The sequence below is a fragment of the Herpailurus yagouaroundi genome, unplaced genomic scaffold, assembly GCF_014898765.1.
Source record: "Herpailurus yagouaroundi ecotype Mexico unplaced genomic scaffold, PumYag 67503, whole genome shotgun sequence".
NCBI classification, from domain to species: Eukaryota; Metazoa; Chordata; class Mammalia; order Carnivora; family Felidae; genus Herpailurus; species Herpailurus yagouaroundi.
Window position 1 is genome coordinate 3,420,898 of NW_024420310.1, and position 17,780 is coordinate 3,438,677.

The window sequence follows — 17,780 nt, forward strand, 5'->3', positions numbered from 1 at the left end:
GCTCTCTCTCTCTCTCTCTCTCTCTCTCTCTCTCTCTCTCTCAGTAATAAATAAACATTAAAAAAAAGTCTTTACTTTTTAAAAGTTTTTTAATGCTTATTCATCTTTCACAGAGAGAGAGCCAGAGTGCGAGTGGAGGAGGGGCAGAGAGAGAGGGAGACACAGAATCTGAAGCAGGCTCCAGGCTCCGAGCCATCAGCACAGAGCCCGATGTGGGGCTTGAACCCATGAACCATGAGGTCATAACCTGAGCTGAAATCGATGCTTAACTGACTGAGCCACCCAGGCTTAGGCGCCCCTAAAAAGTCCTCTTTAAAATGTACAAAGTAAACTGACATGATGTGTTTCCCCCCGTGACTTCTGGACATGATTGGAAATCACTGAATCGGGGCTTTTCTTCCCATCAAGGAACAGCTCTGCAAGGGGAAGGGGCATGGCTGGGAGCACACGGCCAGGGTTAGAATGCAGGCGTCCTGGGACTCCAGGACGTACTTTGTCCCCAGCACCACACAGTTCCCCTTTCAACATTCGTGACACCTGACAGCCTTGTGATTTTCCTCCAGCGATTACAAATGAGGACATATTCTTTTCTTGCCTTACGTTGTCATTAGTTAACCCTTCTGGGCTTAGGTTCCTTAGCTGGGACGTCTGTCTCCCCACCCCACCCCTCCCTGGAGGATAAATCTTTCTACCAAGAAGTGTCAAAAGATCTCAGAAACTATAAAGAGAGCAGGAAACCTTCACTCCGTCTTACAGACAAGTGCACAGCAAGTGTGGGGATCCACTTTCCCCCTCATATTAGAACATACCAGAAGGTACACTCTGTTTCCAGAAAATGGACCAAAGCTTTCACGTGGCTCAGCACAGCCTGCATGAGTCTCAAGGCAAGCACATCAGGGTGAGTCGTTCCCAAATTGGCTTAGCAGCGCTCCAGCGTTTTGGTACTTTGTGATGGCCGTCCCCCCAAATCCCGTGTGTAGGCTGCACATCTGCTCTGTGCGTGCGGATAGGAAGGCCGGGGGTGTGCACAGGCCTCGCTCCTGCATCCAGGAAGCCACCCAGGCCCTGCATGCTATGTGCAGACAGCAGGTGACTCCTTGTTGCTGACGTTAAAGAATTAAACCAAAACTTCTATCCAAACATTGGTTCTGCCCGAAGTAGGAACTGCGAAGACTTTTTGTAAACAGCGTGCGGGTGAATGGTCAGCAATTAACAGCCATCCCTGTAGCGTGTCTTCCAGAATCTTAAAGAGATACTCAGAATCTTACTGGCAGCAGGTAGAGAGATCATTGTAGCTCTGAGCCGTTTCTCTCTCTGAAACATCACAACTCGTGTTAATATATTCAAAGTCAGAGCTACATTGGTGGATAGAATTAATGCCAGAGAAACATTCACCCAGCTCTCTCCGGGAGCTGAAAACGAAAGTAGCAGTACATATGGAGTCTGCAGGAGGCAGTGAGATGTCAGTGTTTAACTGAGGTAGAGAAGGAGAAGCATGGCTCATCCCGGAGCCTGGCACCGTAGCCGCGTGTGGGCTGGTCAGACGAGGCTGGAACGCAGTGATAATAAGTAAACTCTCCACACTGGGCCTCTAGAGCAAACGGATGTGCTGGCAGGAGCTCCAGGGCGTCCTCTGAGGACCAGCTTCGCCACACTGGAGCTTCATACGTGTCCACCGTGCTAACCCTCACGGCGGCAGCGATGTTCCCGTGAGGCCTCGGTGTGGTGACGGAGGCCTGGCAGCCTGCCGTCGCTCTTCACGGCCAGCCTAACCGGGCCCGTCTCTTCCCCGTTCCCCAGGAACACTCCTTCCCCGGTGTCTCTCAACAACGTCTCTCCCATCAACGCGATGGGCAGCTGTAACAACGGCCCGGTCACCATCCCCCAGCGCATTCACCACATGGCCGCCAGCCACGTCAACATCACCAGCAACGTGTTACGGGGCTATGAACACTGGGACATGGCCGACAAACTGACAAGAGAGAACAAAGGTATGCGTGTCTGCTCCCCCCACGTCCACGGACCACGGTCGAGTCAACCGTGCTCTGAAGGGCTAGAGTTTTCCATGGTGGCCTTATCTTTCTGTCTCTCGGGCTTCCAGGGTGTAGATGAGGAGAGGGGGGTTAACTCAGGGCTGACATGGTGGCCAGTTTTTTGCTGAGAGAGTGAACAAAAACCCTGGGGATTTTTTTTTCCTCTTTCAAAGCTTAACCTAATCTGAGCTGTGATGTGTTGGCAAATGACTGTTTCAGATTTTCACCCCGTGGTAAGGATCAGTGCAGAGAAACCGAGGCCAAGTGAAAAAGAATGATTTGCAAATTAATTAAGATCCTGTTGGCCTCTGTCATCAGCTTTAATCTTTTTTTTTTTTTTTTTTTTTTTTTTTTTTGGAAAGGTGAGGTTGTGTCTGTGGTAACACGTGGCTTTTGCTACAAACAAACTCGGAGAGGACCCTGCTTCACCAGAGACTGAGCCAGTGCTGTTTGGCCACTTATTTGACGTGGCTGATTCTGGCCCAGCAGTCACGGTCAAGGTGGGCGTAGATGCGGGCCTTTCAGAATCAGACAGCAGAGACCGCCCGGCAGTTTAGAGCAGTGGGACCGTGTGGCCAGGGACTGGGAGTACAGATTGTGAAGCCTGGTGATTTAAGTTAGAATCCCGCCTGGGTCATGCAGTGCTAGGCAACCTCAGGCAAGTTGCTGAAATCCATGAGCTGCTTCCTAGCTTCCATTGCTGTAATGGATATAATGATGTATAAAGCAGCTAGTGTAAAATGGCAGGTACGAGAAAGAGATCCAAGAAATATTTATTCTCTTACTCCATGTTATTATGTATCTATATGACTCAAAAATTCTGTGGCTCTCAAAGCACGTTCCATAACCTGAGACTTCGACCCACAGCCCAGCTACACACTCCCACCGAGCCCTGGGACTATTTACATGTATTGGTTATATTGGTAACCAGGAAGAAATTGGGCAACAACTTCTACATGCCAGGCACTGTGCTGTTCGCTGTATCGTTTGTTGCCTCATGTGTCCCTGTTTTGTAGATAAAGAAAAACTGAGACTCGGTGAGGTTAAGATTAGCTCACCCATGACATCGCAGCTCTTAGTGTTGGAAGCAGGAATTAGATCTAGAACCGTGTGATTCCAGAGTCTGAACCCTTCACCTTCAGAGAACTCCTGCCCTCGGTTACCTGAGTAGTGGGCAGTTCTTAACTTCTCTACTTTTCTACGCTTATGAAAATCCAAAGACAACTGGTCCAGATGGCCAGGCCCATCCAAGAGTTCTAGAACTGCAAGCAAAAGCATAAGCATCTTAAGGCTTGCGTAGCTTGTCTGCCTCCACTCCTCTCTATCTTATTTTGTATTGGTAACTGGAGGGCAGTTCGATATTTATGGATTGCCGTCATAATTGCATCCATTTTCAAAATCTGTTAAAAGTAATTCCTTCTAAATTAACTGCAGAACTTTCCAGGAGCGATGTGGTGGCTGTGCTGATGTTCAAGGGAAACGGTGCTAATCTTGTCCTTAGCACAGTGTGTCAAGAGTTGTTAAGTTCCCTGCCTGATACTGAATCAAAACGACTCTGCACTCTACCAGCAGAAAGAACATGTTCCCGGCTAATGCTGGCCTCGGGCTCTGCAGTGGATTGGGGAGAGGGCCCAGTTCGGAATCTCCTGTTTGAAGCCTTGAGTTCCACACGCTTGTCATTTTTGACTGCGTGGAGTCAGAGACCCTTCCCCCCTCTGTCTTGTCCACATAGGCCTTTGGTCTAGAACCCTGTTCCCTACCTCCCCAGATGCTTACTTGAAGCAGTCATGAAAATGGTCACCTGGGTATCTAGTTAGGAATGCCACGGTGGGCTTTGTACAGAGAACACCCAGGGGGTGTCCTGCCTCACACGCGGCTCACGTTCACTCAACAATGACTAGGTCCTTGAACATTTCCCTTAATATCGTGTTACGTAACAATGTATTTTAGATGCCAAAAATAATTTACTCCTTTATCAGCAGAAGTTACTTGTATTGCATAGTACAGGTTTAAAAGTATCACATAATCAAATGAAGGCGTCTAGTCTTTTCCACATACCTCCCACCCCGCTCCAAAGCAGACTGTCTACAACTGCAGTCTCCGTGGTTAGCAGTGTGGTCTCAGCACTGCCCCTTCTCCCAATCAGCTGGAGGGAAATCGGCCGGGTAGTCTTGCCATCCACGTCCTTGGGGGTGAGGTGGGAGTTGTGAGGGACAGATATCTGCAGGTCGCCTGCCTTCCCTAAAGGAATTGGTAATAAGACTTACCCCATCAGATGCCTCGTAGACATTTATTTAGCGTTAGATGCCGATGGCTATAATTGCTGTCCAGGTTCACTGGCTGTGTCTGCATCATGCCGAGAAAAATCGGTAAACTCAGTTCATTTAGACAAAAGGACAGGAGAATACTTTCAACTCAGTAATACATGCAGTGGCAAACAGCTCGATACCCTATCGACCATCGTTCCCTACCATTTTGTGTATATGGACCTCCGTCTAAATATAAATTTATAATATCTAAAAATATAAATTGTATATGTGATGTCAAAATAGATTTAAATACATTTTATTTTATCTATGTATTTTGTGTATATTTCAATATATATAAATGTTATGTATCTTTATTATATGAACATATACAAATATGGAGACAAATACATTTTTGTATATAATGTGATGTGTGTGTGTGCATATGTGTGTGTGTGCGTGTGTGTGTGTGTGTGTGTGTATACCTCACAAACCTCCACAGGATTATAATGTATTTGTAGAATCTGCTATCTGTCTGAGAAAATACATCGTGATTTGAAAAAACTTACCAGGAATCAACAGATTTAAATGGAGTTGTGCTTTATTAATCCCAGTAACACATACAAACATTATTTATGCTTCAGAGTTTTTAGATCTACCTAGAGATTAAAATAATAATGCCTCCTATACCTGTGGAGCTTTGGGCCCCCAGGAGGTAGTCTGTACATTTTTGTTGAATGAATGAATGAATGAACAACGAATACTTTTTCGGCGTCCATGTGGTTGCGTTGGTGCGTGAAGGCAGCTTATGCAATCTGGCGCATATTGCTGAGATGATCCTTAAAGGCCTGACCAACGTCTGCTCTGATTTTCAGAATTCTTTGGCGATCTGGACACACTGATGGGGCCCCTGACCCAGCATAGCAGCATGACCAATCTCGTCCGCTACGTTCGCCAGGGACTGTGTTGGCTGCGCATCGATGCCCATTTGTTGTAGTGGGTGCTCCCCCCATGTCCAGCATCACCACCCATCACTCTACCTCTACCAGAGCACCAACGGTCACTGGTGGAACTCCACTCATTTGGGAAAGTTCTCTTTGATTCTGTTTGTTTTTACACTTCTTTTGATACCTGTGAAAAACAGAAGTCATTGTAAGTGGACACTACAACTTGAGAGCGGTATATGTTTTATTACTTAGTCATTTTTCAGTATTTTGTATGCATTTCTCAGATCCCACCATCTTTTTGTGCTTGATACGATGACACAGTCCCTACAGTATTGTTTTAAGACCACACTACCCAAAACAAAGAATGGGAAATACTTGTGATGATAACAAGTTCCTGAGAACTGAAATGAGATGTCATATATATATATGTATATATATATACATATATATATATGTATATATATATATATATATGATCTTAGACACAAAGGACCTACAAAGATTCAAATTTTCAACAATAGCCATTCCCCAAACTCTACTCTTATATCCAGAAGAGAGCGTATTTCAGAATCCGTTGTTAAACTTTTGTGGTTCCCACAGACTCAGTCTCCAGGTGAGAATTTTCATTGTCAAAACCCACTGGTTAGATGTTGTAGCAACATCGTAAAATCAAGAGTATTAAGAAAATAGACAAGCGTAGCAATGCCACTCTTCAACAATACCGTGGCATACAACCAGAGCACTTTTCTTGCTGGCATCCATTCCCTGATGCCCTATTTTTAAAATTTTAATGAGATGAAGTGGCAACATTTATTTCTAAAGTGTAAATCCTCACCTGGGATTCTCTTTGTGTAAAGCTCTCCTTTTGAGGGGCAGTTAAGTGGGTGCACACCCTAGGAGCCAAAATACTGCCCTCCAGTTTTAGAGATGAGAGATTAGGAGAGGTCTGGAAATGTCCAGGGAACCCATACCTCTGCTGTTCTGCAGTTGGTAGGCAGGTCCATTCCTGGCAGGATATTTTTATTGTATTTTGCTCACATCTCTGGAAACAGAAGTCAAGTTTATCACTACCTAGGAGTAAGAATATACAGCTTGCCTCCTAGTGACTTTAAAATCTGGACTTTGCCAATTATAAGCCGCATTTTCTATTTTACAGTGTTTCTCTTCCGCCTCCTCTTTCCCCACCTCCTCCTCCCCCCCTCCTCTTCCCCCTTGTCCTCCTCCTCCTCTTCTTCTTCTTCTTCTTCTTCTTCTTCTTCTTCTTCTTCTTCTCTTTGATCTTTCATTTCCTTTTCCTTTTTCTGGGCTCATTAGCCTTTGACTCAAATACTGAAATCACTGATTTTATTCAAGTCTGTATTAACAAGAATCATTTTCGTGAACATTCCAGAGAAAACTCTCAACTCTCTAAATACTGGCTAGCTTTTTAACAACAACGGAACAAAATGTGTCTTTCTTTGAAAGATCCCTGAAGATTGGGAACAGCTCACCTAATTTGGAGACATTTCTACATCACTTGTAACTATCCCCACCCCTTCTGATCCTCTGCATTCATTTTATGTCCCCAAACATCACAGTGTAAATATCATCTTTGGTGTTCCATCTCACCAGAAGAATCCCCCACACATAGTGCACACTATTCATATGTCGGCTCTTTATACTTACCTGCTGGTATGTAATTCCACGTCGCCTTTAATCTGTTGAGTTTATCGAATTCTGTTCACCGAGTGATGACCAGATAAATAATACATGGGCACACGAGAGGTGCAAACTTGTATGATTTTTAAAGCAAGTCTTGTAAGTCTGTGACAGGAACAGCAAGGGATCGCCCTGCACTCTCATCATTGTCAAGGTTGCAAAAGAGCCAGACTTGAGCTCCGCCCTGGTCATCTTTGAGTTTAAGACCCTGTGCTTTATAACGAGGTTGTGGAAGTTGTACTCCAATGGCTGAGGCCACGTTGCCAGATGACTGCTGGGAGCGTCCCAGCAGCTGAACCCAGAACTCTCTACGCTCCCAGTGCGGTTGAGCTATACATTCGCAGCGTCCGCAACAACACACACACCTGCAGACATGCACACAGACAAATGAAACCGGAGAGAATCTTCTCTGAGCCTCTTAAATGGGGAAAATAATAATACGAAAGACTCCAAACACCCAAGGTGGGTGTCACATATAAAATTTCAGCTGATGGCTTCAGTGACCCAAGTTCTGTTTGTTTTGCGCGGCTTACCGGGTAGAGGGCCTGACTATTACTATATATAATGAAGCCCACTGGCTTGACTTGTAAGTTCAGCCTAAACCACGATCCTAGACCATCATGGATTTAGGGGTAGATTCTTCTTGAAATTCACTCTCCGGAAACTAGATGTTAGAATGCGAGGGGCAGTTTCCAAGAGAAACGAGCATCTCGCCTCGTGGATGGATGAAAGACTCGTAGCTCTAGTTTCAGCGAGTCCTTTTATCTACTTTACATACAACAGGGAGGCAGCAGAGAATCCCGCTGCCTGATGTCACCTCTGGTGGGTGACTGTAAAGTGTGTGCCAAATCAACAGCACGATGATCACATCTGACAGTTGAGCTCAGGATCACCACCCGATTATTTAGTAGACCTATTTGTAAAGCAGCTTAGAAACCAATTAAACATGGAGGATGCATTGCCTTCCTATCCCCGGAGATGAGACGTCTTTCGGTTTCACAATTAAGGACTGTTGCTGTTTCCTAGGCACTGTATTCATCACATTGTAAATGGTGATCTGTGTTGTAGGCGTGCGGCGATGTGAGGGATTGAGATATTTTGTCAAGTAAATCTCTTCAGTGTACCAGTTTGTGGGAGGGATATAGGACATGTGGATGGCGGTGAGAGATCCTGCCTCGAGACCTTGACGGAGGCTTGGTGAGACGCATCTCAATAAGCACACAGAGGTAGGGCAACGGGCAGAGTAACGGGAACCTGAGCGAGTACACAGAAGGATCTCAGCCCTGCAACGTGACCCAGGTGGGGCCACCACTATGCCTTCCTTTGTCACCCAAGCTCCAGCCACAAAGGGTTTGACGAGTTTGTGTTAGGATGTTGGCTTGGCTTTGTATTTTTAATTAACTTTGGATTTTTTAGTGGTTTTGTCATATTACTGTCTGATTTTGGTAGGTAGGATTAATTTGAAAAGAGTATACTAGTGTGGTCCTCGGGGTAGAATTTAGCCGTAAGCATGTTGTTAGCCAGCCTGTAGACTGTTAATTACTTAATAATCTCATTGGGAAAATACTTGTAGTTTTATATTTGGATGACATAATTGGAAAAGCAGATTAGCTGCTGCTAACTTTTAAAAGACTTGACACTGACATCAAAAGATTCAAATCTTCAGTCGATAACCAAGTTGCTAAATTAGAAACCATTGGCTAAAATGTGTTTTGTTGAGTTTCCAAGTGTATGGATTTGCATTTGGACATTGCACCGCTCAGTGCGTCGGAAAGATACTTGCTCTGTCATCTTTCCCAAAGCTGTCTAATTCACAGTTTGTTTTGTTCAGATGTGCATCCCGGAGGTTGAAGTTGGAGTCTGAAGTTGGAAAGCATTTTTGAAGGCAGGATCCATTTAGCTGTGAGGGCTTCCCCCTCACGTACTTCTCAACAGACATGATAAAATTCACCTGCGGGAGTTGGCAGGTGGGAGACCCACACCGGTTCACTGGGTAGGACTACTCAGTAAGGCAATGAGCTGCTTGCTTAGAGAAGCATCACTATCCCCATTGAGAAACTGTGTGGCGAGACGATGTAGCTGCACGATATCAAACGAATGGGTCGATTCAGTGCCCCCGAATTCAATTCTGTGGGGGAAAAATATCGAGCCAGTTGTCACTACTCTGTTACGCAACTGGCAGACTAAACTCCTCTTCGTCGTTATGGTTGTCGTTGTTGTTGTTGTTGTCTGTCATTTCCACCCGCACAGCCTTATTCTCATAATTAAACCCTGATTCATTTTCTCTTTGGTGTTAGCAAACTCCAACAGCAAAGATGGCATCTGTGTATCGATAATTGGCATTTACCCTGGCAGGAGGCTAATCGGATAGGCTGGTCTCAGACATTAATCCTACCATCTGATATGTTCAGGGAAAGAAAAAGTAATTCCCTTTCCATTCTCCTCCTTGCAAATCTAGAAGCCCTCTTTACCAAGAGCATCACATTTTCCTCTGTAATCCATCGACTCCAAGAAAATTGCATTGTGGGGAGGGCGGAGGGGGGTGGGGTTGGGGGGGGTGGAGGGTAGGGAAGGCAGTTCTTGCCCCTTTCTGCTTCTGACATGAGATGTTAACGAATCATTATTCATCAGGCTCACATTGGGTTAGGGGACACTGAACTGCTTTTCCGATCCATGATCAGTCATCGTTCTTCTAAGAGATTGGAGCTTTGCTGTTTCATTAACTGTGCAGTGTAGACTAATGGTGTTTAATAAAAATCATTCAAAATTTCAAACTCTTTCTCCAGTGACCTCAATTTTGTTGGCTCTTTGACTTGTACTAGACTTTGAGGAGGGAAGGGGGAAGCAAAGGAAGCCTGCTACCAGGCCCCTGGGCAGGATGCTGTGGTGGCAGACAGCTGTGGGAAACCTCCTGAAGAATGCCACAGTGGATGGTCTCAGCCGGGGATAGCTTGTTCCCACTGAGGGACTCACTGTTCTCCAAACTCTGCAGCAGGAAGCCAGCTGCCATATCCGGAGCTTAGTAAGAATTGGAAGTGCGTTACCTCTTTGGTTTTGGCCGGCACCACTCGTGTGGCTACCAAATAGGAGAGGTATCTCTGAGAGTAGAGCCCAGGGGGGGGGGGACAGCGGTAGCCAAATGTATCCCAGATGCTCCAGCCCTTCTGTGAAATCAGTGGAGGAGGAGCTCCAGGCAGGAGGCTGCGTTGGAGAAACCCACAGAGAAGCCAGGCTGGTGCCATGATGCCCAGATCGAGAGCTAGCCTCTCCCCTGGCCAGCCTGGCACGCAACCAGCGGCGGATTGGTAAAATGGTTAACAGCCAGCCCCCGTGAGAACAGAAAGCGCCTGATTTGGAGCATTTGCCAATTTCCGTAGTGTCAATATCCCCACCATGGCCGATTCCAAGCTACTTACTGTGACGTCGCAGAACACAGACTTGGGAGCAGATGCACGCCACGTTGGGGGACAGGGCAAGACAGCTCCAACACACCACCGAATGCAGCTATTCAAAGAGGGTTCAGATTTCACACTGACGTTCATGTGGACACACGCGTGCAAACACGCACCCATGCACACACGTACTCTTCTGTGACAACTGTTACACGGCTTTCAAATGTGAATCGATCCTCTATGACTGTAGGTAGTTTGTGATATGGCCCAAGAGGTATGGATTTTAAGCAGGAGACAGCTGAGAAGAATGGCCTCTTGAGACCAAAGCACAGATGAATGGGGGTGGGGGCAGGCGGTCATCATATCTCAAGGGAAACCAGCAGTGAGATCAGCCCTTACAAAATCCACCTGGTTGGTTGAAAATAGGATAGGTGAGTGTTTTTCTGTTATTGTTATTTTTCACATTCCAGTTGGTATTTCTAACCTATAAATGTAACTCGGATACATGACTTAATCCTTCCAATGACAACCTTTGTGTAGTTAGGAAACATTAGGGCCTCTATGGAGAATAGCATAATCCAAAATGCATTGTGTGGTTTTCTCGGAATATGGAAACTCAGTATTTCTCCCACCTCCCTGCTGTTGTTCAGAAGATTTTTACTTTAGTTATTAGAGACCGAAGTTACGTGTTTAACATGTGTTTTTAGTTAAAAGTATCTACTTACTGTCCTAGCTCTGAATTCAAACCAGAACGTCTCCTGTATCAATTACATGACTAATACTCAGAAATGATCATCCAAACCAAAATAATTCCCTTTTCTACTCAATATAAAGAAAACCAGGGTCACTAACAAGAAGGCATAAACCTCAGTATATTTTCCTAAGAGAATGAGGTTTTCATTAAACACACACACACACACACACACACACACCACACACCCCTAGGCCTCCTCGTTATAAATCATCCTGAGAGTAGAATAGAAAGTCTCAAAGGGCCCATCCTCTTGGTCCTGTGCATCTTCTGCAGTTAATAAAAGGTTTGTATCTGGAAGGGTTGAAGAACTTGCCCTACAATCCCATTTGTCTTGAAACATTTCCGTGTTCTGTCTGAGCCTGTGTCCGTGGCCGAATGTTAGTCCCCGGAGGAGGCCCATGTCTTAATTCTTTCTTTCTGGCCTTTCTCTCTTGTGCCCCTGCAGTTCCTTCTGTGGCCAACGCAATAACAGAGTTGCAGGGGGGTCTTCTATCCCCTCATGGTGTTCATGCAACGCTTGTCCTACTGGTCAGGTTTAATTGACATCACACTCACACAGGGACTCAGAGTTGCCATAGGCAATGGACCGGTTTGCATGGAATACAGAGAGCTAGAAATATGTTCATCATCATCCACTGATTGCCTATTTCAAAACCGTCCTCACTAATCAATCATATTCACCCACAAATATTACAAATGAGATCGATTCGGTCTCAAGACAATCTGTCAAATAGTTTTCTTCCTGGATGATTCGACTCTCTGGATATTCTGGAACGAGAAATATCTGAGATGAAATCCCTCACATTTATTCAATTCTACAAATTGCTGTTTTGATTCCTATTTTCATCGGAGTAGTGCTTCTGGAGAGTGTTTGATGTAGCGTCATCTTCAGATAAAATGAATACATCAAAAGTGAGCCCAGTATTGATACGATGCTCGTAACACTTCTTGGGATCAGAAGATACCTAAAATTCTTCCCCTTGGCACACTTGGTTAGTTGGGTGAGATGTCCTTAAGATCCTCCACAGAAAAGACTGGTTTCTTTTCTGGTTTTGTGCTGGTGGTTGTGGCTGTGGCTGTGGTTGTTGTTGTGACCTGTTTCTCTCTCTCTCTCTCTCTTTCACACACACACACACACACACACACACACACTTTCTCGCTTGCTTTGGCTCTGGCTTTCGCTTTCCTGCTCGGGCTCTTTCTGTCTCTAAACAAATGAATAGTTGAGTTAAACGTGAGCTTCTGAATTGTACTTGTTCATGCTTTTAAGACATAACAGATTAATAAAAATAGATGTGTTCTGATTTAAAACATGCCACTTGGAAAGGCATGCTGTATTATGAAATCATGATATTAGAAATACTCGTCTGTTGAATCCATTTGTCCAATTGTATAACTTTGTGGAGCAGTGTTTTGACCTTTACAACATCATTTTGGAGCAAGTGGAGGCCTGGCAACGGCAAACATCTTCGGATGTTGCCGTAACCGTCACAAATACGAAGAACAAATTTCTGTTCTACAAATTTCCCAGAATGCTTCGGTCAAGAATTTTTTTAGGTTCGCCTGTTTCTTTTTTTTCTTTCCCCCCTCTGTCTTTTTTTTTTTTTTTTTGAAGCTGCTTACTATTACTGACTGAAGAAGTATGTTGATTGATTATACTGTGTACTTGTGTTCTCTCCCTTTGTCTCTCTCTCTGTGTCTCCCTCTCCATTAAAATAGTGAGATGTGGAGTCTTTGGTAAATCTGCATTTAGACCAGGCTGTAGGCTGGGAATGAGATCGAAATCTCAAGAAACCTTGATGGGTTTTCAAAGAGGGACACTGTGTTCATTGGGCCCTTCCACACCCGACAGGGACAGGTGATAAGACAGAAGTAGTTTGTGCAGAAGGGCACTTTTAAAATGTCCTCTGAGACCCAATGCAGTTTAACAAATGACTCCACCTGTTTTTCCAGCAAGTCGCTTGACTGAGACCTGAAAAATACCCCCTGAAACTTACCGGTGGTGGGGGTGGGGGGGTGTCTTCTGCCTGGTCTACAGTGTGTGTGTTTGCTTTGTATCTAAGAGGCGCATTCACGTCTTGTGTGCTCGTGTGAAGTATTTCCTAGCATTTCCTTTAGCCTGTATATAAGAACCAGAAAGATAATCCCAACGTGTTGTAAATGAAGATGTGGCTCTATAAACCTTTCCTTTGTTCTTAAAGAGAAGACATTTCCATGCATATTTTAAACAGAAACTTTGTATATTTAAGTGTCATGAAAAATGTTTATTGAGTACCCAGAATGCCAGTTGGGAATTTAATTGTCATCATGTGCTTGGGCGGGGGGGCGGGGTGCTGGCCAATGCCATGACTGTGGGCCACTGTGGCAAGCCGTAACTGCACAAACAGAAACGTGTCGCCTGTGTGCGTGTATGTGTGCGTGCGCGTGTGCGACATGTCTGGCTTGCTGGGTCCTTCACGGGATTTTAGCTTTCCCTTCTTGCAAAACATTCTTTTACAGTTCCAGGAGGCCATGGCCATGTTGCCGTCTGAAGGCAGTGATTTGAAATGAAAACTCTTTTCCTCTTGGAAGCTTTTATCGTAACATTATGGTCCAACCACATGGATTCCGCTGGCCTTTGTGAGGGAAGAGGCTCTGTTCCAATCCAGCTGAGTTTCCAAGATAAAACTGTAGGTCAAGACTCATGGCGGGGGAAGGTTGAGGCCACCTCAGCTGCAGCAACATATGAGCTGAGATGAGCCCTTCAGGGTTGGACTGAGCCTGCCCCGAGCTGTGGCTCATCGCTGGGGCCACTGTCCCGACCGGGACTTCCCCGCATGTCAGTGGACAAGGAGAACCATCAGAAGTAGCCTGGCCTGGACCCTGAGAAGAAAACTTCCTGAGTCCCTGCCCTTGGTGGAAGACCGTTTCCCACACTGGCGGCAGCCCGGGTGGCCATTAAAATGCAATGGATAATTCATAAAGTGCCCCCTTTGTTTTACCACGACCCAATTAGCCTTTTGAACCACGTGTTCTTGAGTGCAGCTTTCCATCATCACACTCACTGCAAATTCTTCGTCTTATCATAATTTCAGATGTTCCGTATAGACCAAGGTAACTGTCCTTAACATCAAGCAAGGAGTGAAACGCTATCTGGTTCCGAAAACTGGTTTCATGTGCTTTCTATGTATAAAACTGTACCTGCCTGTGTGGCTTTGCATTTCTAATGTGTGGCGCACAAGCGTTTTGTTGGTGCTTTGTTCTCAGTACAGTAACTCTGTGTACAAACATTCTAATGTAGTTTTGTTGTTTCCCAACATGATGTCTCTGTAAAAATGATATTGGCTGAGCTGGTGCATCGGTTTCTCTCATAGAGGCATTAACTATACTGCCAATGCATTGAATTATTTAAAAATGCAAAATAAAATTTTTATGAAAATCTCATTTTAGACATGGAGATTATTCTGCTTACAGACTTTCCAGCCTGAAGTCCCTTGTTAGCACCCCTTTCAAAGTATAATACATAGTCTGTGCTCTCACTTACCTCAACAGCTTTAAAACTGAGGGCTGTAAAGAAATCAACTCTCACGAGGCCGACTCATTTCATAAGAGAGACCCTCAGACCGTCATTCAAAGCCCATTTCAGAGCAAATCATCAAATGTTTCGTTATCTGGATCCCTGATACACAGTACAAAAAAAAAAAAAAGCTTCCAATTAGGAAGTCATAACTGTACTGGGTGCTGAGGGACAACGAGGAAATTCTCAAAACTAGGGTGCAAACTTAAAAGCACAGTGATATTTAGGTCGATATACGATTTGAAGTCATCGGGAAAAGGTTATGTTAAGTGTACCATCTTTACTAAGGCAGGAGAGCATGGCATGTTTTAGAACTATTTCCTTCAAGATGTTAAACATTTTCCAGACCATGAAAGAGGAGGTCTCAGGTATCTAGAAATTTCTCTGGCCAGGCAAAATGAGAAAGCTCAATGCTAAGACATCATATGGCAGTTACGAACAGTTGTGGGTTTTTTTTTTAATTATTTTAATGTTTATTTTTGAGAGATAGAGTCAGAACGTGAGTGAGGGAGGGACAGAGAGAGAGGGAGACACAGAATCTGAAACAGGCTCCAGGCTCTGAGCTGTCAGCATAGAGCCCAACACGGGGCTTGAACTCACAGACCGAGAGATCATGACCTGAACTGAAGTCGGACACTTAACCAACCAAGCCACCGAGGCGCCCGCACTTAGAGACACTTGTAAGTGAATGCTGTTAACCCTCGGTGGAATTTTCTGCAAACGAATGAACTACATTGGGCTTGGCCAGATATTCTGACACTACATAATGGTAGTCCAGGTGTGAATGCTAATCGAGCTACGTGTCACTGAAACTGGCGGTTGTGATGCTATTGCTGAGAGTTCCAAGTCTTTTCCAAAATGTGGAGCCTCTGATGGTAAATAGGAACATTTTTTCTTAGGAGATAATGAAGAAATATTTGATCTGAGCCAATAGAGTTAAATGGATTATAAATTTGTTCTCCAGCAGCCAAGATGTTTTCTACTCTCAAAAGCCGAGGCCGTGAATTCTGATCGTGCCTGGGTAAAAGTATGCACGCGTGCAGAGAAGAACTGGAGGAAATGTGCAGAATGACACTTTTAAAGGTTAGAGTGCCGGGATCATGCTCCCTGGGCAGTTTACGCAGCCCTCACCGTGCACCAGGCACTGTCCTAGCACTTTCTGATATGCTAACTTCTGTAATCTTCCTAATGGCCCTATAGAATAGGTTCTATTACGTCCCTCTTCTGTAGATGACACAACAGAGGCACAGAGAGGTTAAGCAGCTTGCCTAAGGTCACACAGCCAAGATTTGGACAGTGTGACCCAAAGGCCTTGCTCTTAACCGTCTACTGCCTCTATCGTGCATAATGCTCTTGCCTCCATACCCTCATTTCATTTTAGAAACAAAAGTAAAGAAGGGCCCTGAGCCCTCAGGAAAAGATGTCCCCTTAATCCTTCCAGACGACTCTAAAGGGAAGGCATGGAGTCAGCCTTCTGGAAATGCCTCTTTGCATGAGGACCTACAGGGTCCCGGGTGGAGTCAGCAACTCAGGAAAGGTTTGGTGAGGGGTATCCTCTATATGGCTTTGGATCGGCCTATCAGTTCACTCGGGAGATGGGGCGGCGTGGCCGACCCCCCACTCCCGGTCTCTGACCTGCAAGCACGGATGCCCTGGGCTGTGAGGCAGGATTTTAGAGCGGCCTCTTGTTGCTTGCCTTGATGGAAGTGCTTACCCTTTCCGTGCCCCCCTTTCTTACTCTGCAAAATGGACTTGATGAGATCAGCCTTCTCCCCGCTTCCCGGAGAGGAGCAAGGTTTCATAAAGACCAGTGTTTCTCATCCGACAGCCCCGCTCGGCAACTCCAAGGGCGGCAGAGCAGTGAGGGCAACCGCAACGTCCACAGCGTGTGGACCGTTAGCAGAGGGGGCCACGTGGAGGGAGCGCACCGAGCCTCACGCTTCGCGCAGAGAACGTGTTTAGCTTTGCGAGTTTCTGCAGGAAGTGCATTTGGGGCTTCGGTGGGCTCTTTTGCCCCCTTTCCCCGTTTTTTTTTTAGAAAATGAAATATAATCATAAAACCTTTGGCCGTGATATATGAGGGGTCTATGTAACTTGTTAAGGGGGATTTGGCCAAGTTTCAGGTATGCACATTCGAAGTTGAGACGAGTTCTCAGTGTGAGTAGTTATGTGCAGATCATGAGCTGTGAATTCAGGAGGCGAGTGGGGGCCAGGAAATCACCTTCCAGCCCTGGCTTTCTAGCTCTGTGACTCCATCCTGCAGCCTACCCACCTTCCTGAGGATGCGGGAGGGAAGATTCTGAGAGTCAGGCCAGAACAGGAGATAACGGTCCTTCCAGTGCTCTAGAGAAAACACCCCAGAGGAATCCGAACTTGCATCAGGCTTCTCCAGGGAAGGGATTTCCTGTCATACTTTCTAACTCTCCAGGTATTTCCCAGTTAGTTCAAACCACAGTGCACTTGAACTCACTGTCATCTCCTAAATAAGACCAGTCCTTGCAGCAGGCCAGAGAGTGAGGCGAGTCCTGACAGGAGGCCTGTGCACCTGTCTGGAAACGTCTCAGACGAGGCCGGATCAGGGCAGAGGATGATGGCGGTGCGCCGAGATTCTCCCAGAATTCTCCACTCTGAGGACACAAGAAAACCCAGGGAGTGGGAAGGAAGCTCCCCTCACAGAAGTTCATTTAGATAGACACCCCCCCCAACCCCGAAAGCCTCAGCTGGGCTAAAGTCTTGGCAGACAGCAGTGTGGGACTGGTTCGCTTAGAAGCCCACTGACAAAACCCGGGAAATCCACAGCCCTTTGTTTTAAATACAGCCCAAATAAGCAGATTTTGACCCATTTAGAGCCTGCCCGCTTTGCCTAATCCAAGTGCCGAGTCCACAGCCCCCAGGAATTATCTTGTTCTCTTCCTCTTCTGGCTGGAGGCCTCTCAGGAAGGTCTCCTGTGAGGGACACCCCCACCCCCACATGCAAAGCTGCCCAAGTGGCCTCCAAATAAAGCTTGCTTTACTCCACTGCCACCTTGTGGTCATACCTTTTTCCTCGCTGGGTCCCCCGATCCCTCGAACTCACTACACCCGGGCCACAAACGATCAGCTGACAGGAGCGGTGGTGGGCTCCATTCAGAGTCCCCTCCTGGCACCCTCCAGG

At 45.9% G+C, this 17,780-nt stretch overlaps 1 protein-coding gene across 1 annotated transcript in view; it reads left to right on the top strand.

Moving 5' to 3' along the window:
• The window catches only part of AFF2 (ALF transcription elongation factor 2), a 464,761-nt gene extending 459,115 nt beyond the window's left edge, over positions 1–5,646 (top strand). Inside the window, exons 14-16 of the mRNA XM_040467531.1 lie at positions 1,645–1,709; positions 1,801–1,991; positions 5,155–5,646. Coding sequence (XP_040323465.1) covers positions 1,645–1,709; positions 1,801–1,991; positions 5,155–5,276 — 378 coding nt within the window. The 3' untranslated portion in view covers positions 5,277–5,646. The remainder of the gene's footprint in view (positions 1–1,644; positions 1,710–1,800; positions 1,992–5,154) is intronic.
• The last annotated feature ends 12,134 nt before the right edge of the window (positions 5,647–17,780 follow it).